Source organism: Epinephelus lanceolatus, chromosome 18 (genome assembly GCF_041903045.1).
Source record: "Epinephelus lanceolatus isolate andai-2023 chromosome 18, ASM4190304v1, whole genome shotgun sequence".
Taxonomy (NCBI): Eukaryota; Metazoa; Chordata; class Actinopteri; order Perciformes; family Serranidae; genus Epinephelus; species Epinephelus lanceolatus.
In genome coordinates, this window is record NC_135751.1 from 17347628 (window position 1) to 17368089 (window position 20462).

The 20462-nt window shown below is 40.0% G+C and overlaps 2 protein-coding genes and 1 long non-coding RNA gene across 4 annotated transcripts in view; 2 read left to right on the forward strand and 1 right to left on the reverse strand.

The window, feature by feature from the left end:
* The first annotated feature begins 1905 nt into the window (after positions 1 to 1905).
* On the forward strand, positions 1906 to 6819 carry moto (minamoto). The gene is made up of 7 exons (XM_033644663.2): positions 1906 to 1968; positions 2854 to 3026; positions 3288 to 3392; positions 3601 to 5131; positions 5330 to 5464; positions 5921 to 6098; positions 6176 to 6819. The coding sequence occupies exons 1-7, from the start codon at positions 1906 to 1908 to the stop codon at positions 6364 to 6366; spliced, it is 2376 nt and encodes a 791-aa protein (XP_033500554.2). The 3' UTR covers positions 6367 to 6819.
* A 1448-nt stretch (positions 6820 to 8267) lies between these two features.
* On the reverse strand, positions 8268 to 12204 carry ccdc43 (coiled-coil domain containing 43). The gene is made up of 5 exons (XM_033645302.2): positions 12002 to 12204; positions 10437 to 10530; positions 9602 to 9737; positions 9396 to 9451; positions 8268 to 9178 (listed from the first exon to the last, which is right to left on the reverse strand). The coding sequence occupies exons 1-5, from the start codon at positions 12173 to 12175 to the stop codon at positions 8991 to 8993; spliced, it is 648 nt and encodes a 215-aa protein (XP_033501193.1). The 5' UTR covers positions 12176 to 12204; the 3' UTR covers positions 8268 to 8990.
* The window catches only part of LOC144458600 (uncharacterized), a 152478-nt gene continuing 144186 nt past the window's right edge, over positions 12171 to 20462 (forward strand). For both annotated transcript variants that reach the window (XR_013487991.1, XR_013487992.1), the window contains exons 1-2: positions 12171 to 12430; positions 17058 to 17136. This is a non-coding gene — a long non-coding RNA (uncharacterized LOC144458600). The remainder of the gene's footprint in view (positions 12431 to 17057; positions 17137 to 20462) is intronic.

Below are 20462 nucleotides of genomic sequence, written 5' to 3' on the forward strand. Positions count from 1 at the left end.
AACTTCGAGTCCCTCGACACCATCAAGGCAGCCTCAAAAAGACACATATCTTCCGGTGATGGCTTTCAAAATAAAAGCATACATGATGCATATTTATACTGAGGAAAAAAAACAACAGAAACAGTACTTATGCCGAGGTATCAGCATAGCATGACTAATATTTAATAGTTTTCGTCAAGAGTCGAACCCATATTCAATGGGTTTTTGAAGACTATTAAAATTAAAACTAATGTGAATCGTGAAGTTATTTCTATTGGCATAATAATAATAATAATATAGTCAACTGCATCTATTAATCCAGTAAATTAACTCAGAACATACAAGTCAAATTACAACATCAGTTATATTAATTAGAAGTTGATAGTACTGAAATTATCAAATTCTAATAAAATGCAATGATCCTATTACGTTTTATATACACCAACCATAGACTTTATATACAATGTATGGCACTGACGCTTTGGTGAAATATATGCTTTTATTTCGAAGGTGATTGGTGGTGGTATTCTGCAGATGTTGTCCAACTTTGCCCCACAGCTGGATTGCGTGGCCCAGGGAGGCTTTCAAATTCCCCTTGAAGTAATATGGGGGGAGAAGGGGATAGACTGTCCCAGCAGTGTACTTTAACTTCCATGTCATGTTCATATTCCTCATCAAAATTTCCCAAAAAAGTTATTAACCAATCAATCTGCAAAGCCTATATTTGTAAAAAAAAAAAAAAAAAAAATAGATATATTCGTTTATATATTTCCCTAAATCATGTTGAACTTCACTTGTGAAATTTGCCAGTCACTGTGTTTCGTCATGCTGATGACAAAACAATAGCTGAAACGTGTCCATGTCTGTACATTTGTACATTTTTGCCATTTTAAAAGGGTGAAGTGTACTATGACTGATCTTTGCCACATTTTTTTACATTGTCTACGATTTCTGGAGTTGTGTGCACTGCTATCTTTTCATCCTAAATCATGTTTGCTAAACGGGGATTAGCTATTAAACTCCTGTTGGGATGTATTGATAAAATATCTAGAAAAAAATCTTACTAAATTATGGTTTTCTATTTTGCACTTAAGGGATGATTTAAACTAGTGTTCATTTATTTATCTCAGAAATAGATTTAATCTGCTATTGCAAATGAACCCTTGGTATGTATGTACAAAACATTGCAAATAAGGCAATGCAATGGAAAGTCAAGAAAGTAAAAAAAAAAAAGATGTCATTATATGCAAAATGCATTTTGGGAGTAAGAGAAAGTAAAGTATAACAACAAAAAAAGTATAAATAGTGCATTTTTACATATTGTAATTCCTTTGAATTTATATCTTCTATTCCTTATGGATAACAGGACCCCCTGGCACCTGTGTGGCACCAGGCGTTGCTATGCGCCCGGATCTCCTGCTTGATGTGTATTGGATAAAAGTAGAACACCTCAGCCAATGGGCGCTCAGGTCGCGAGGGCAGGATCAAACTTTTACGGGCTCGAGCTGAGGGGTCACGAGAGCACTTGAGGGTAACGTACTAACTGCCGTGAGAACCGTTAAGCTCCAAAAGTTTCCGTTTGCTTAAATTACGTTGGTAAGTTACTGTCGTATTTTACTCAGATAACGTGATTTGTTTTGCGAAGTTCACCAAATTTGACGAGCAGGGAAGCAGTTTTAATTAGGGCCAAAGTTTAGGCCATATTAGCCAAGGCAGCATGCTAGCTTAACGTTAACCTCTTAGTTTAATGGCGAAGTTAGCTAATTGATTTGCACTCCTCTGAAGTAGCGGTTTGCTAGCTAATAATGACTATGTGAACCCAAACTTCTGCCATATGAGGTTTTTCCAATATTAACAATGAGTACATTGTGTCTCACCAGACCAGCAATGGAGAGAGGAATCAGATCAAGTTCAAGGGAGCACAGAATGGCTCTTGACGGCCATCAGAGCATGTTTGCAAATTCACTCTTTCCCTCATACCAGCATCAGGTAAGCTGTAATTGCATGGTCATAGCTATGGTATTCTTTATTTGTCATGGGGTATTTGTAGTAGCCATACACATGTGTAATGGGTGGATTATAGAATACAAAACTATTATAAACTTTTGATTCATCTATTGTAGTTACCATGCTCAGAAAGTTAAAATCTGGAACGGAAGTAGATCAGGCCTTTGATCGCTTAACTTTTAACGTTAGCTCGGCCATTATTTTAATCTCAGTTCATAGCAGAAACCTAGTTAAGTTTTTTTTGTGATTGTTATCTCTGAAGCTAGAGCAAACGATTATTTTAATTGTTCGTTATTTTCTCCATTGGTGCTATGGCCTGTGAAATACCCGAAAATAGAGAAAACCATAATGTTCTAATGCCAAAGGCTATGTCTTAAAAAAAACCCAAAATGTTCTCTTCAAGATAAGATGAGATAAGATAAGAGGTATATAGACTGACATAAGAATGCAATGATAATAATGGTGCAGTCAAATAAAGTTATTACTATTGTTGTTATTATTATTAACATGAATGATGCTGATAAAGCCACAGTGGTGTGATTAACAGTTCAGGCAACAGGTCTATGTAAACAGTCTACACGGACTAATATATGATATGATTCTCAATATTTGTTGTAATAATATAATAGAATATAGTACACCAATGTAACATGCAGTAAAACTGGTACATTTTGATATTGTATGGGATACAAAAATATTAAACAAAATTCAGCAAATCCTCACAATTTAATTGATTACTTTGTGATCAAAATGTTTTCTTATTTGTCATTTACAAAGTTTCTGTGGCATCTGCCAAAAGTCTTGTTCTTTGCATCAGTCTGCTTTGTGTGAGTTAGATTGCTTAATCTTTATGTCTTTATCTTTTAGGCTAGTGCACATACAGGTGGTGGGAGCAATGGTAGCATGGCATTGCCCTCGGTTGCTGTCCCTAGTGTCTCAATACAGGAACAGGACACAGCAGCCTACATACCCTGGTCTAACAATGCTCATGATGATCCCTATGGCCTTATCAGCTATGCCAAGAGCATCATTGAAAGCAGGTATTCCATTTGGACTATGTTCTGGTTTAGTGTGTTAATATCAATCAGTGCACTATCCTGTTACAGTGTAAGGAAATCACACTGCTTTTCTGCCTAATCAAAATAGGTTTGGGATGTTATTCAGGTATTCAGAGGTAGTATTGGGCGTAAGTGTTGTGTTGAAGGAAAACAAATAAAGTTGTCAGCCACACTGCTAATGAATTCCGTCAAAGAAACAATAAAATATAAAATGCAGCTGTTTTTGTTTTCTTTTTTTTGCAGGAAGCCCACTGATAATACTGACTGTGACGGGGAGACTGATCTACAGGGTCTGGTGTCGAATATTTTGGATGAAGCTGATTCACGGGACAGCTACTACAGTGAAGGGTATGTCAAGGTTTAAGGTTGTGACACTGTAGGGTTGGATATATATTACAGTATGCATTAGATGATTTATGGCTGTGACACCACAGAGATGAACAGCTAAAAATATACTGTATCAAGAGTTTGTTTAAAAAAAATAATATATTTTACACATGTTGTTTAGTTTTCATAAAAAATTGACATTAAAGAAAGTCCTTGATTCTTCTTTCAGGGGCCTACCTACATGTAATCCGATCTGGTCTCCAAAGACATTGAAAGAAGAACTGCCACAGTATTTTCAGTCAGAGGCGAAAATGCAACATAATCTTACCTTTCCTCCAAACTATGAAACCTGTGAGGCTTTTAATAATGCACACAGACAGTCCAAGGACAAAGATGTTGAGGAGTTTTATCAACAGTCCAGGGGCCTTTCTGCCAATCAACAATGGCTTTTTAATTTGCCTAATGGTGACCAAGACAGCTACACCCTCGGTCCTCAGAAACTGCCACCAGGTCTACCAATACCCAAGACAGGAAATGCTTACTTGTCACAGATACAACAAAGCAAATTTGACAACATGCCACCTGAGAAAGACAGAGGGAATATTCAGCATGTGAATAGTTTCCCTGACCTCAGTAATGTATTTAGATCTCAAAATGAAATGAACAGCCCATGCTTAAATCCCTATGAAAACCATTACACCCAGAGCAGTGCAAAGCCTATCAGTAACAAGCAGTATGGGCCACAGGACATTAACCAACTGGTCAGCAGTTTTCAGTCGTTCATGGCTGGTGAGCTTGATAGCTTATGTCGTGGAGACTTTCCAAACATTCACAGGCAGAGAGTGGGCATGAACCATGAAGACAGCATGGTTGAACAATGGAAAATCACCAGTCCTGCAATGTCAACACAAAGTACTCCTGCGATGCAGACACAAAAACGGCTGGTGGGAGATTTTGGGACAGTGCAGATGGAAATAAATGGAGGAGTGAGGAAACAAACATGTAAACATGATGCCTTTCAAGATCCACCTGGTTTCAGCCCACAGAACACAGAGTACTTCCAGCCGTCCAAGCCATTCTCTGCATCTTTAAACCTCCCCAACCAATACCACAGCAGCATGGCCATGCACAAAGAGAAGACTTCACTCCCCATTAACATGAGCATGAACCAGTATACAGAGCATCACATCCAACAGGGCCTTGCACAGAGCAAGCTCAAGCCACAGATGCAGAGGGAAAAGAAGGGGGTGCATATGTCTGGCTTTGTAGAAGGCTTCTTTTCAAGACCCACTACCAACACTAACATGAGAAGAGGGGATAAGAAACAGGCTCTCTCACAAAACCTGTACTTTGACCATCTGGGGAGTGTGCAGTCTCAGAGATTTTTTGGGGAAAACAGCATGGCCACTGTAGGGAATACACAGCAGCTCATACCTTTCATGTATACTGTGAATGACCCCAGAGGGTACTCCAGCGTGCCCATCAACTCCTCAGATTTCAGCTCTAGATCCACACTGTCCTATGGAAGTGTTGTTCCTGGCATAGGTGTGGGTGATACGATGTCAGCCAAAGAGTCTGGAGCTTCTAGCTCCTGTGTCAGTGACAAGATGACCTGCAGAAGAGAGAGCACTTATCATGACATGGCCTCAGCCAGTGCAGATTCAATGGTGATGAATCAAGGAGGAATTGTGATCCAGCTTTACTTCTACCTGGATGAGTGTTTGGAGCAGTGGAGGACTTTGAAGAGTGAGAGGAAGAGGGTATGCTTTTGAAATATGATTTAATGTCAGGAATACAAACATTTTATCACATATCATGATACAAAGATGAGCTCTGCAAATTACAACATATATTATTTTTGCTAGCTGTGTGATTGCTCATTAGTTATTTTTAAGTATATAAAAATGTTGCAGTGGTACAACTTAAGTTGTTGTTTCCTCACTTGTTTTGTATTTCAGATAGAGGACATCCTTACCAAGACATTTTCTGGAAGAAGGACTACAGCAGTGGCCAACACTAACATACCCAAAACTCCACCTAATCCCACAAGAGTCGACCACCTCATTGTTAATCAGAGGAGAGAACAAGCAAGGGTGAGACCCCTAAATTAATTGCTTCCGTACTGCCATCTACAGGTGAATTTTGTCACAGCAGCCTTGTTATGTTTGAAGGTGGTAATTGCAGCATTATTTTTGCACACTCATGAGTTTTATCAAGAGAAAACTACTTCCCTTCAATGCAGTCTCCTGGGGCTTTCTCTGTTTTTTTGCTTGGGCATTTACAATAATTAAAACTTAACATTATCCCTCTTGTGGTAGTGCAAATGTTCAAAAGCTGCTGGAATAGTCAAACATTCAAAAATGCACTTAAGTGCAAGTAAAAAACAAAAACAAAACTCATTCAAATCAACCATTTTCAAATATTCAGAATCAATATGTATCAATAAATAAATGTTTTTTTCCAACAGTGATGTGCAGTTATGTTTACCTATTAATAAGCACTGTGTCCTGTACTACCACATTAAGAAATTAATTTCTGGTGTATTGCAGGTGGCAGGCCTCCTGGATAGAATGGAGCATCTGTGCAACACTCCCCTCCATATGAACATCCACACAGCACTGAGCAGGCATCATATGGCTCTTTGCATCACCCAGGCAAGACGCAAGGAGGAGATTGCCAGCATGTCCAGACACCAGCGACAGAGAGCTCATTTCACAGAGGACAGAGGTAACTCATATTGTAGAGGACGGCATATGTTCCTCTCTCCCAAATGCTGCTGGTCCTAACTCGCTTCTGTTTCATAGACACCCTGCTGTTGGTCATTGCACTGAAGGACCTCGCGGCCACTACCAGGAAGCTCTGCACAGCCCTGTGGTGTGCTCTCCAGATGACACTTCCGAAACCTGTCAAGAAGCAGGACCACCATGTTACCAGGGAGGCTACACACACACAGAGGGGCTCCTCTCCATTTGAGGGATATTCTTTTAAGATATGATTTAGCAGGCAACAAGCATGAGTTAAAGGTCTTGATTGAATTCAAAGCCCTCCAGAATGCCCTGATTATAAATTTCCACAGGCAACAGGGTGAAAAACGAATGTTACCTGCAAGTTTATCGTGACATTTTACCTGCAACACAGTGATCATTGCAGAATATGAGATAAGTCATTTGCAGTTTTATGATGGCTGCACTTTTTTGGCACCCAAAAGCTTCAGGTGGCCAGTGTTTGTTCAGTCGGAATTGCATGAAATGTAATTTATCCTGCTGCATCTAAACTCCATTTCATTCATGATTTTCAGTTCCAAATTAACATCAATCTTGCTTCATCACTGTTGTATTTAAAGCCATTATTTATGAGGAAGAGTTCAGTGAATTCTTCAACGTTTTACTTATTTATTGGAATTTAATGGAACCTCAGTTCTGAGTATTCCCAAGCAATAATTGAATCATAAGGGTAGTAGTTTAAAATGAACATGCTAGTTATTAAAATGTTTTCTTAAATGTTCCAGTTAATATCTGCAGCTTCAGTTTTTCTCGTGTAACCTTAAAATGCTGTAATCAGGAAAAGCAGACATGCACGGATTGTGGGATTGTGGGATTCTGGGCCAATACCTATGTTTGAAATAACAAATTGGCTGATAACGGATACTGATGTTTCTGATGTTATTTATTCCCTGTTTTGCCAGGGAAATAAAGAAAACTTAATTAGCCTATATTAAAACAGCAAAACTGTTTTAAATGTATTCTGTCTTACATTATGCTACCTTTGAGTGGGCACAAATTCAGATATACACATTTAAGAAACAAACAACCTTCTTTCACATGAAAAACATGTTTAAAAAACTGCTGCAAAAGTCTTTTTACCTTATATTTCATAATTAATTTCTTCTCTAATATCCATTTTACATTGATGTGAAAACATCAACATGTTTCTCCCCCAACTGTATTTATTCAAGTTTCTCGTCAGAAACTACATTTTACAAGATTGCATTTGAACACATCATGAGAACATTATCGGCCAAAAATAGAAATGCAGCTGACAGAGTGTTGCATCCCTAAAAAAAATTGTAATTTTTCTGCAATTTTTGGAATTGAACTGTGCCAAAGATACTCACACTTCTGAGGAAAAAAGGTTCAATGTTTTGAATTTAAATGTATTAATCACATTTTTCATTAGATACATAAAACAAATATTACTACAAGTGAAATGTAACATGGCCAAGTTAAACAATAATTCTCTGGATGCAGTTAAGTCTTTGAAGACTTGCTCCATATCTGAAGTTTGATTTTAACATGCTAAATTATAAAATGTCTTTCGAAATGTTTCAATTAATTTCTGAAACTTTTATTTTTCGTCTGTTCACTCAACTTTTCCTTTTCCTGTTTCCTCTTCCTGGTTAATCAACTGTTTTATCTGTAATTTGATCAAAAGTTTAAAACTGTAACCAAAGATACTGAAACTGTAAATATTCAGCGTTTTACATTCAAATGTATAAATCACAAGCAACGACAAGCAACACTTCTCTAGCAGCAGTACACCTCTTCCTAACTGGACGGGATGCCGACAGGGGAACATTAGATTGTCTCAGTTTTCCCCATTGAAGATGTTCTAACCTGCTCGGAGCTTTGGCAAACAGCTAAGCAACTTATTGTTTGCTCGGAAAACAGGCTCTATTTTTTGCGAAGATTGGCTTGATCAGGCATTTGTAGAATATCTGAACAGTTTTTCACCCTCCATCCTCCAGAATTTGCTCGCTGTATGTGAAGAAGAGTTGTGAGTCTGTAGATGCTTTGTAAATATGAGTTGCTTCATTCCCTCTCATTTTAATGTTCATGTTGTATGTTCTTCTTGTTACATGTTGTGGAAATGGAAAATGTTTAAATAAAGCAATCCAAATTGCTGAAAAGGTTTTTTTTAATGAATTTCAAAAGATGATGACCCTCATTATAAACATTCAGATTATGGTACATGATATATTTGAGGTATAATTTAGCAATCGCTCCTGTGTTTTTATTCTCTGACACAATGCATAGACCGTATAACAAACATTGAAATGAAAGCAAAACAGTTTGACATGAATACTCACCTTTACTTAGAAGTTGTGCAGAAATCAAAGGCATATTGGCACAGAGGAGAACAGCAGAAACTCTGCAGACTGAGTTGCTTTACAAGCATTCCTCCACTTTTACCATGATCAATCCAGTTTGTGTTTCGAGTGTATACTTTGATCATTTCAGGGGTAACTGTGTCAAAGCTCAGCCAAAGCATGTTTCACACTCGCTGCAATAACATAACGGCGGAGACTTAAATGAGCAATAATTTGTTTGATCGACCGACTGTCAGAATCATCGTCATATAAAGATTTGCAGCTTTATTTCTTGACATCTTTCTTTCTCAGTATCCAAGAAAACAAACATCAGGATTTTGGATCTGCACAGTATCCAGTAACTTGTTGTTTACACATATGAAGTGAAAGCACCTGACATGGAGGATCTGATGAAGACGTTCACATACTGAATGCGCCAATGAGGTTTAGCTAAAAAGAGGCAATGACTACAGTTTTTCATTGTTGTCTCATAACAAAACCTTTCCGCATACAAAGTGTCTTTCCTCTTAGTTTTATCTTTTGCGTTCGCCTTTCTGTGTGCGTCTCTTCTCCTTCTCTTTCCTGTCTTGTTTGGCTAGTTTGTCCTTCTCCCGCTGCATCTTGTCCCCTTCCTTCTTCTTCTGAGCGTCTTCACGAGCCTGCTCCCGCTTCTGCTTTTGTCTGTTCAGCACCTCTTCCACATTGGTGTTCTTAAACAGGGCTGACACTTTCAGTAAAGGAAAGCTGGACAAAAGCAAAAGTACTTTGCCGATTTATCACTGCCACACATCATTATGTGAGTGTAAATGATTGGAACAGTGTATTGTGTAATAAGGGTTATGCAACCACTGGATCATCCGTTCATATTGCGATTTGCAACACTGAATTCCATGTGATTTTAAACAGCTTCTGATTGTATACAGCTGTAGAAAGGATACATTTATCATTTCCTGTGGGGTTAATTCCACTTGGTGGCTCCTCTTCTTCAGCTTCAGTGCTTTTGTCAAGGAAAGAACTCACATTTTAAGGATCATGGAACATAAAATACTTTAATCTGATAAATATGTTTATGGACAGGCTCTCTATATTGTCAAACATTGGTTATTAAAATGAAATTATAATTTACAAAAAAAAAAAAGGATATTCTTCCTCATCTGTTACATTAGCGTATTGAGCGAGGAGGGCTTCTTTCCTCTTCTTCGACTCCTCAGACACCTCCTTCTGCTTCACCACAATCTGAGCTTGTTTCTCTATCATACTGGCGATGGCCTGGACCTCAGCTACAGGAAAGCAAAGACAGAACACAGCCAGACTGAGAATAAACCATGATAACATGTCGAACCTTTACTTCCAATAAAAGTATATTTAAATATATTCTTATATAATATGAAGGTACATTAACAGAAGGAGCTACTAGGGTGCCCATCTGAGCTTGAGACTCTACACAGCATACACATCCTTCTGGTTATGTACATAGTAAACAATCTCTCTCCAGTAATACACTGACAAAGCAAACTCACTTCTTGGCATAAACATTTTAGCAGAACTTTCTGCAGTCTCAGGAACTGTTTTTGTTGATTCTATTCAGGAAATGTTAATCTCTCCGCAAGACAAAAGTGTCTTTGTGCACTCTGCTCCAAACTCAAAGCAAATGATTTAAAACTCAAAGAGCTAATCCCTGTGTATGTTTAACTGGTATTAACGACAGACTCAGTAGCAAGCTGTCTTTGCTCTGTTTAGTCAAGATTTAAATGAGTTGATGAGCCTGCTGGCTTTATTTTTGGACTTTTGAAATACTTACGTGGATTCTGATATGACTACATAACTTTACTCTTACATAACTATTCAACTTACTGTATGTAGATTTGTAAAGGCCGAACTTGATAACTTAATCTGAGCTTTTATTGTGCTGACATGATCACAACATCTTTCATTTCAATGAGATTGTGGATGTGGGTGAATCAAAGTTACACAAATACCATCGTCAGCATCAGTTTTGGCTGCTGATTTGTTGCGCCACTCTGTCCACTGCTTGATGATCTGTTTGCAGATGATTTCCACGCTGTCCTCATCCTGCAAACAAAAGACAAATAACAGCTAAGTACAAATAACAGCTCACATTACACACACAGCAGCTCACTGTCCAAACAGGTTATTTAAGGCCAAATTTCATCACAGCCTGTTAGTATGACATGAGGCTTAACAGATGAGCACCCACTGGATTCATTCACAACCAGCACATGATGCATACAGTGGTACTATAATCCATATGTGGTTTGTCTACCAGAGGCAGTATTCAGGAGGATATACACCATTACAACAGTTTTTACAACATTAAAACCACTGGTGGGTGAAATGCTTAACATTGATTATCTTGTAACAACGCAATGTTCTGCTGGGAATCCTTTGGTCCTGGCATCCATGTGGATGCCATTTGATGCGCTCCACCCATCCAAATACCGTTGCAGACTAAGTACACCCCCTTGTGGCAACGGCACTCCCCGATGGCAGTGCCCCTCCAGCAGAATTGCAACTTCCCCAGATCCACATCTAATTGAGCATCTGTGGGACATGCTGGTACCCCACTTCACAACCCACAGGACTCAAAAGATCCTCCGCCAACACCCTGGTTCCAGACGCCACAGGACACCCCCAGAGGTCCTGTGTCTATGCCTCGACAGGTCAGGGCCAAGTCCTACACAAAGAGGCCCTAGCATGGATCGGTGGTACCTCTGGGGCACCGGCACATCCCATAGATGCTCAATCAGAGTGGAATCAGTTGAATTTTGAGGCCAGGTTGATGCCTTGAGCTCTTTGTCACATTCCTCAGGCCATTCCTGAGCAGTTTTTATGGTGCAGCAGGGTGCATTGACCAGCTGGGGGGGCACTGCCATCAAGGAGTGCCTCTGCCATGAGAGGGGTACTTGGTCTGAGCCACACCAATGCCAGGATCCAAAGTTCACAGCAGAACATTCCACCGTAACATCTGTCCATGGTTTTAATGTTTGAGCTGATCAGTGTATATAGACAGCACATACACATATCATGCATTATGGAAATTATGTGAACAGTAAGGATTACCCCTTCATGAGCTAATAACAGAATAACAGCTGGTAAACGGACAGTCTGCCAAAGCTCATCACACACACACATATAAGATTAGATACTACAGTGCATTCACCAGCACTACAGTATAACTACACAGGGATACACATAGCTAACCAGTTCCCAACATGTGTCTCTACCTGTTAGCACTCTTTGTAGCCGAATATGTCAAAACACGTTCAAGAGTGTGTTAGGTTTTGATTCATGTGTTGCTGAATAGGATTGTACATGGCAGGAGCGAACAGCTTATATGACTGCCGGTGGTGTTTAGACGTTCATTGAAGCAACACAGTCGCGTCTACCGTCGATATTTCTCCCACGAAATGCCGGCTGAAATCTGCGCTGTCACTCGCACCGCCCGGCACACAAGATGGACAGCAACAAATGAGAAAGCACAGCCTCGGTGTCTGAGCGGGACATGCCGCTTTGGATTACTCACCAGAAATGCGGATAAAATCCCTTGAAGCGCATCTTCTTTCTCCTCGTCACTCTCCTCTTCTTGCAGCACCCCTAAAATGTACGCCCCATACACCTCACGGTCCACTTCCAACGAGTCTAGCCGATCATTTAGCCAGCTTTCAAACTCCCCGGCGTCTGTCACGGGCGCAGCCATCTTGGCCCTCTGGGGTCTTTCGGCGGCGCACGTACGGCTGTCCTTTCTCATTGCCTGTCAAAAAAAGGTAATGCAAACTGGACGTGTTTCATATTTCAGATTTTTTTTTTTTTGTACAAACGACAAGTAACCGTCTACTTAACTAAGCCATGTTGGCAGTGGTGTTTTAATTAGCTTATATATACGAATATAGCAGCCGACAAAGTATTTTTAGCTGTCAAGTCCCAACACAAAAAAAGACCTCGAAGAGAAAGTGTAAGTAACATTAATACAGTTAACTAAACATGTACATTTACAGTTTTCTTGTTTCAGTTGATGGTGTAGTCTATCTCAGACGTTACTTTCTGTAATCATCAATCATAGTTCGTGCATTTATGCAACACACTTTGTTTTTCTTGTAAAAGGCCAAAAGTCACTCGGGGTTGCAACGATATAACAGTTAACTTACCGTGAAACCGTGTATCTTTGCTGAATGCAGCTAATTTAACTGTATGTCGTAAATTGGCTGTTTGTTTTAAGTCTGTTGCTTGTTTTTATTTGTGAATTTTATTTCTTTTGTTTTAACTTTTAATGCTGTGTTTTTAGTCTATTAGTTCTTCTAAGTAGCCTATAATTCTTCATGCTGCTGTCTTGGCCAGGACTCCCTTGAAAAAAGATTTTGAATTGTCACTGGGACTATTCCTGGTTAAATCAAATTTAGGCAAAAATAAATAGGCTACATACATAAAATAAATGTAAAATATTGGTATAAAATTTACGGTATGGTACTGTGTAAATTTGAATAAAATGCAACTAGACAGAGAGAATCTCACCTGGTGCACATTTTCTTTTCTCCTCCACTGCTTGTCAGACTTTTTACACATATTTCAATTTTAAAAATGGTTTAAAATATAATAAAGTGTTTGTTTAAAAAAACCTCCTGTTTTTACACCTTTAAGGTTCATTGTATCTGATAATACCTATACCGTGAAACTGTGATATCTTCTGAGACAGTTATCGTACCTTAAAAATCTGATACCGTTGCAACCCTACTCAAAACATTAGGGAAGTTTTTAAAATGGTGGGCTGTTTCTATATTAGTTAACCAGTAGTTATGTTGAATTTTCTCAGTTGTCGTTTTCTCCATTTTCAGCCGTAAAGTTTGTAGCCTATTCTCACAGTCAGATTGTGTCTAAAAAGTAAGTTGTTCTGGATGAATATGGATAAAGGCTCTTGTTTGACCTCAGCATATCTATCTCACATCTAAGATTTCCCTTGTAGTAGACAAAGGTATTGGCTTCCCAAATCCGTTCCCCATGTTCCTGCTGTGGTGTCTTCACAGGCAGCTTGTGTGTTTAATTTCCTCTCTTCCTACCAAACCTCCACACCTACATCTTCCTATTGCCCCTCTTGGATGTCTACGTGTTCTACATTAAGGAATTTTGGTATCTGCTTTGTCCCCTGTATGCATACGCTACATTACAGCGTGTGGTCTATGGACACAGGTCTTGTCAACTGTCCATTTTAATTAAAATGGCTGCTAAAACTTTGTCATGCTGCTAGTCTGGCTTGTTAAATTAATTTCAGCAGCCAAAATTTCAATCAGTGCTAAAAGCCTAGTGTTGGCAGTCACATAAAGCGTGCTGGGATACTGCCACGAATCTCAAAGTTCTTGATTGAAAACTAATGTTCGATTGTCCCGCAGTTAACAGAAGTACTTGTGCACTCACTCGTAGGCTTTGGGCACTGGGCATGCCAGTTCTAGTCTAATTGAAATGCTGATTTCAAAATAATCAGCTATTCTTTTTAAATTCAGTGGGCAGCTGGCAATCAAACAGCCTTTGGCAGAACATAAGCATCACAACATATCAAAGTACTGAAATAGTATTTGTTTCACATCTAAATAAGAGGATGACTTCTTTGAAGGTTTGTTTGACTGTAAACCTGTGAGAGCGTTGGTGCAACACATCATTGGCACTGTGAAATTAAAAGTTGGAACATAAAGTGACAAGTTGCTGAAGATTGCATTTGTTTTTTACCATTAAACACTAACTTTTTCATTACCGGGATCCTTGCCTGTGTAAATTGGGGCACAGATGACATAAAGATATGTTTTCAAGAATAGCCTGAACGAGTGTGACATTCTGCTTTTTGCCACTGGGTGGAAGTAGAGGACACCGATTTGTTTACTCCTCTCTCATGATAAAGGAGGATAAAGCTGACTCTTGGATTTAGTTGCATGACAGTTAGTTTGGAGCTTATTTAGTATGTGATTCATTGCAAATTGCTCCATGCATGTGCATCAGAGTATGTTTATTAAAGTATAGATGTAAGCAGAGCCGTGGAGTAAAGAAAATGCCCTGCCAGCTGTTTGTTCGTACTCTTTCGTTTGACACTGGGACAACAGACAACACCTCCCAGCTGTTTGAATACATTAAACAATGTTTCCATGTGAATGGGTTGATCCTGCTTCCAGAAATCACTTTGAGCAAGGGGGGTTATTATTTGACCCCCCCCCCCCCCCCCACACACACACACACACTTTCCGCCCCTCCAAACACACACACACATACACTCCGCACCCCCTAGTTATACCCCCAACACACACACGCACACAAACACGCTCCCCTTCCCACTGCTCCTACATAATGGCTTCACACGTCGCTGGCCTTGCAGTAATGAAGTGTGAAGCTTCTGTGACGCCACGGGGAAGCTATTGGAACTGTACTCTCTATTTTAGTGCACCACCTTCAGTTCCTTACAGCCCAGACGCATTTGCTCACATATTTAGCCCACTTTGTACTTTCTATAAAATTCATCAAGTTAAAAAACTTCACCCTTAAACAATTGTGAAACCAGATGGAATAAGTTGGTCCATTGTGCTCAGTACTTTACTTGTTCGCATTTCAGATTGGACCAAAACAGACAGACAATTTGTTCCTTCTTGCTTAATTCTATCCATGAATTAAGTGCTGCATTGAAAAAAAATGACTGGCATTTTTCCAGCATGCTTTCCTTAAGTTTGAGCAGACCCCCAGGAAGTGCGCTGGTCTTTGAAGCCAATTTTTGTAGTGGCCAAACAGTGTAATTACATCTGTCACATGATGCCCTGTGGCCCAAAAAATACTTTTTCCCATTGTCTTAGCGAAAGAGATGTCTGTAAATCACTTGATAACTTTTTGTGTCTCAACCCCCGCAAAGTGTTTCACTGTCGGGATTTGATTCACTGGGTCCGATAACATCGGTTTTAATAATTTCATCCCCATTCAAATAAGCCGAGCTCTAAACCGGAAGTAGTTGCTCTATGAGCCACAGAGAGTGTGGAAACAGTGCTGATCATCAGGGTAATTGTCTCAGGTCTCTGGGAACACTGCTCAGCATTACTGCCAATTTTCCCCATTTGACACTCATCACATCGCAGTGAAAAAATCCCCTGTGCCCCATTGAGCATTTTCCCCATAGACCATGATTACAAAAGAGACATCTGTAAAACTGTTGACAGGACACCTCAAACTGCAAGGTCAATTCTAACTCTTTCTGTTATGAATATGATTCATGGAGGTTTTATATTAGCAAAACTTTCCTAGAGCCAAGGAAAATGATTTAAAAATCTGTGGCTTTATCACAGCGTGAGGTCAATGAGCGGGAACTCACAGGCGCCGATGGTTGGAAAAACACTTCAACGGCCGCATACTGCTGAAGTAAACTTGGAAGTTAGAATGTTTTTTTTTTTGTTTGTTTGTTTGTTTTTTTTGGCATATACGCTAGGACCAGGTGAGCAACTCTGTGGGACTGAATAGGCGTATCTAGGTATTACACAACTATGAATTCTATATGCGCAGCTTAACTTTTTGTGTTAATGCGCCACTGAGCCACTTTCGTTGGAATGAACAGGGCCCTGCCTCCAACGCTGTGTCCAGTTCTCTTTATACATCCATGCGTTTGGGGTGCGGACGTGAATGTCCCGTAATGAAACTGAAAGTGCAACTCAGTGCTGTAAAGAATTTCGTTAACTGTGTACAGTGTGTGAAACAAAAATAGAGTAATTAACTCTTGGGAAAACATTTTTGCTTCTTTCTCAGTTAAAAATTGAAGTTGGTTTCCAAAGTTGCAGTTTCATTGATGTCTGCTGGTACTTTCATTTCACGTACATACTAACTGCCAAAATAGTGCCCTGTTAACTGAGTGGTGTGCAAGTTAGAGGGAAACTGCCATTACAACAGGCTGGCGTATAGTCATATTTCAAGCTGAGGGGCCCAGGGTCGATGCATAATGCCATTGCCTCTCTTAGTACAGCATAGCTTTAGGACGCCTGTCCTATTTATATTGAGGGGCTGTGGATTGATGCGAAATGACGAGGGCCGCGAGGCTGCTGAGTGGGTGGGCATCCACATGCTCCGCTCCACAGGCAACCCTTTTCTTCTATACACGCGCTCACACACACACACAGATACACACTTGTCTTCATGTCCCAATGCCACCAGCCTTAGAAAAGCCCTACAGTCTCAATGTGCAATGTCCTCTCTCTGTCAACATATCCTCTATCCCAACGTTAATGTGACAGAATATAACCAGAGCCCAGAACAACCAGGCAGTGCAGAGCAATGAAGAGCAGCATGTGTAACAGGCATGTTTCCTCATCTTCTCTAGCAGTTTGCTTCCTCATCACATGGTCGCTCAAACTTTAAAATGGAGGTAATTCTATTGAATAAGCCTGTTACATATTTGATGTCTTAGGGATGAGGAAGTGAGGAGATATGGATTCACATATACAACATGTCAGTTAACTCTGTTATGTTGCAGGAGATAACTCAGGTAAATTAATGGCAGTGTTAGAGCAATGTAATTTTTCATTGAATAGAATTGATAGGACCATTAAAGTGATTCATTTTTATCATTTCAGAGTTGTAGAAGACATCAGTGATCCAACCTGTGAGACATGACGGGTGGGTGGAAACCAGGCGACCGACATGTCACTAACAGTAATGTCAACCACTACGCATAATAATTAACAGTATACATATATTGTTGTTATTTACTATAAAAGCGTGCACTTCTGTTCTTCTATTTTTACCTCCTTCTAACAACTCACTCTCTTTCACACATACATACATCCATACATATATACATACTAACATGCACTCTGTCTCTCACTCTTCTTTGGCCCCCCACCCACCCACACACTCACTCTGACAGACACACAGACTTTCTTTGGTGAGCACAGAGAAGTAATAAGAGAAGCGAGAGAGAAAGTAGTAAAGTAGTAGTTAAGTCAGTGGTCTTAAGTAATGTTTGACTTGTTGCTGCCCATCCATCAGTGTCAGATTGCCATTATTAAACATTGCTGATTGCTTATTGATTCTGCAAGACAACATTAGGGATATCAAATCTTGGTTGCCAAGATTGTCTCGCCACATTTACTGTGTGAAGGGTTCACTGATTTCGTGTTACAAAAGTTACCTCAACATAAATGTTAATATTGCTCAGTGGTCAAAGACGTACTCAAATCTTTTATCAAAGTAGAAGTACCATAGCCACAGTGTAAAAGCAAAAGTACTGTGTTAAAAATCCTATTAATGTATAGAAGTATTATCGGCTTAAACTGGCAATAGACAGGTTTTTACACAATGTAATATAGTGGTGCAGGAATACGTCCTAACACCAAAAAATGACTTAGCATTTTTGCATTCCTGGTTCCCTCGTCTCAAAGTTTTTCCCACAGATTCCTGAAATAATGTCTGTGGTTAACACAAGCTTAAGAAACTTTGACGCTTTGTTCTGTGGCAACCCGTGAATTTTGAAGCGGTTGCCAACAGGTAGCTAAATGAGACTACAAAACACCATCACTCTGAATGCCACTTTACAGCCCTGTTGTGGAAGCAACACAAGTCGTGCAACCATGTAGTTTGTCTTTCACCTGTTCATGTTCATTTGTCAAGATTATCTTGCTGAAAAAAACGTGTTAGTATCATAAAAGTTTTCTCGCCACAGATCTTATGGAAAAATCCCACTGTTTTTTTTAATGAGCCAACCAGAGGGACGCTAACTTCTACGTCAGCCTGCAAAAAAGACGTCATCCCTGCTGCGCTCTATGGCTATAGAATGATGACACTATTGGCGTTGAGATTGGCTCCCTGTGAGCATCGTTTTCACTATGTAATTCTGTTGGCCAGCGGGTACGATCTCCTGGGAAATGAAGGCTGACTGGCGATCCAGTCAGGCTGGCAGCCTGGCACCATCTCTCTCTGCTTTTATGTCTCTATTATAGAGAAGATGAATGAATAAACTCACGATTTTGTTCTTACTGGTAGTTGCTACACTGAGGATGCGGTGATTTTGACGACTACGGCACCAGCAATGATACCACTTGGAAAAGCTAGGGAAGGAATAGTTGTCTGTTTCCACTTTAATGTGCTCATAGTATCAAATATAGAAGTACTTGTTCTACATTATTTTCTGGGTTGTCTGATCTGAATGCTGCTTTTTGTAAGAAGAAAAGCAAAATGGTTGGGAGCCACTGTTTTAATCCTTAACACCATTGTATTTTGTAATGTCTTAAGTAACATCTTAATCTGAAAAGTAATTAGTAACTGTAGCTGTCAAATTAATGAAGTGAAATGAGAGGTACAATAATTTCTTCTGAAATGTTGTGGTGCATAAAGTGGAAATACTCAAGTAAAGTTTTGGTTCAGTGGTGGTGCCAACTCATTTCAATTAAAAAGTTTAAGCACAAGTGGAGATATGAGTCAGTGGTGTTGGAGCCAGATTGCTGGTTCTTGTTAGTTTTGTCTTGTGCAATCTGAAGTTACCAGATTTGTGACTCAAGTCTTACACCTCTGATGGATAAAGAGGAGTCATTAAATTAAAAGATGTTTTTGTTTGACTTGTTTAATGATCTGTACAGAGCTGCTTGGATTTCAGCTTAAGTGGCTACACAGCAGTGATGTGCGCTGGTTCATCAGTTTGCTGGAGCCAAGTGGCTGTGTGTCCCTTTGGAGGAGAAAAATTAACTTGAGCTGATAGCAGAGGGAATAATCTGGTTATGCGTAATGAGGGCTCTTATTAGTAGTTATGCGTCTATCAGGTTGAGTGTGCTGGTGGTGGACCTCCCACATCTCCCTCTCAGGAGGCATGGTGCTTTCACTCTGCTCATCTAGCTTTTTAGTCTGAATTGTAGGCAATTAAAACCCTGCCATGTGAATGTGGAGAAAAGGTAATGAATATGGAATACTAACGCGGAGAAGTCCGCAGAGACCGCTCGTCGAGTTCTGAGGGTTCCTTTCTCCAAATCATTGGGAAGCACAAAGACCATTTGACAGCATTTTTTTTTCCTCCTGTCCCTTGCTCTGTGCGCGTGTGACTCCCCAAATGGTGGCACAGAGGTTTTAAAAATGCGCAGCCCATTCTTTCCAGGTTGTTGAACTTCCGTGACCTCTGGCAGTGAGGAAAAACTTTTTGTCGTGAGTTTGGCGCCCTGCCTAGCTGACCGTGCCAGCTCTCGCCGCTTCTGAGCCGAACAGAGGAGTGATGGGAAGGGGGGGCTGAGTGGATGCGTCTAGACAGCCAAGTGGAGGAGGGCAAATATTTAGCCATGCCACTTGGGGAGGGGATCCAGCCCCCCCCCCCCACTAAGGCATGCCTCTTAGCCACAGAATCAGGCCATGTCTCCATCTTGCTCCCCGTGCTGCTTCACACTCTGTATTCAGGGTCACGGATCTCATTTCTTGGATAATATTTCAAGCTGGCCACAGATGGGGAATTAAATTGAAGACCTGGCTTGGTATGGGGCATAAAGGATGGATTTTGGGGGCTTCTTAGAGAGATGATATAAAAGGGAAATGGATAGTGCAGATTTAGCTGTACTTAGGCTACTTTTAAGTCTTTGTAAATGAATACATGAAACGCTGACTGAGTTGTCTGCTTACTGACAGCAGAACAACCCCCACAGTCATCACTGATTATCCTCTGTGACACATCAGTCACCTCATTTTAAAATGAATTGTTATTTTGCTGTTAAAAGCTGAATGCAATTTCCCTCCTCCCTCCTGTACAAAACAGTGTCAGGGTGATATTTGACAGTATAGGTGTTTATATGTAACCTCCAGTATATTCCAATATTTCCCCCAAATGCACTGCCAATCTAAGCAAATTCACACAGATTTTCTCCCCGCCTATGCCACATTTGAATAAGTCCGTAATCAGATGAATTGCTGTCAGATGACTGCCTAACAAGGCTACTCGAATCAGGGTAAATATTGACTCAAGCGAATCAGCACATGACAGTTTATGGTGACACCGTGTTGCCACG

Coding starts and splice junctions, on each gene's coding strand:
- moto (XM_033644663.2), top strand. CDS start 1,906: ATGGCTCTTGACGGCCATCAGAGCATGTTTGCAAATTCACTCTTTCCC. Junction 5,465..5,920: donor AGAGGAGAGAACAAGCAAGG/GTGAGACCCCTA, acceptor GGTGTATTGCAG/GTGGCAGGCCTCCTGGATAG. Junction 6,099..6,175: donor TCATTTCACAGAGGACAGAG/GTAACTCATATT, acceptor TCTGTTTCATAG/ACACCCTGCTGTTGGTCATT.
- ccdc43 (XM_033645302.2), bottom strand. CDS start 12,175: ATGGCTGCGCCCGTGACAGACGCCGGGGAGTTTGAAAGCTGGCTAAAT. Junction 10,531..12,001: donor GGATTTTATCCGCATTTCTG/GTGAGTAATCCA, acceptor TTTTGTTTGCAG/GATGAGGACAGCGTGGAAAT. Junction 9,452..9,601: donor AATGTAACAGATGAGGAAGA/ATATCCTTTTTT, acceptor TGACAAAAGCAC/TGAAGCTGAAGAAGAGGAGC.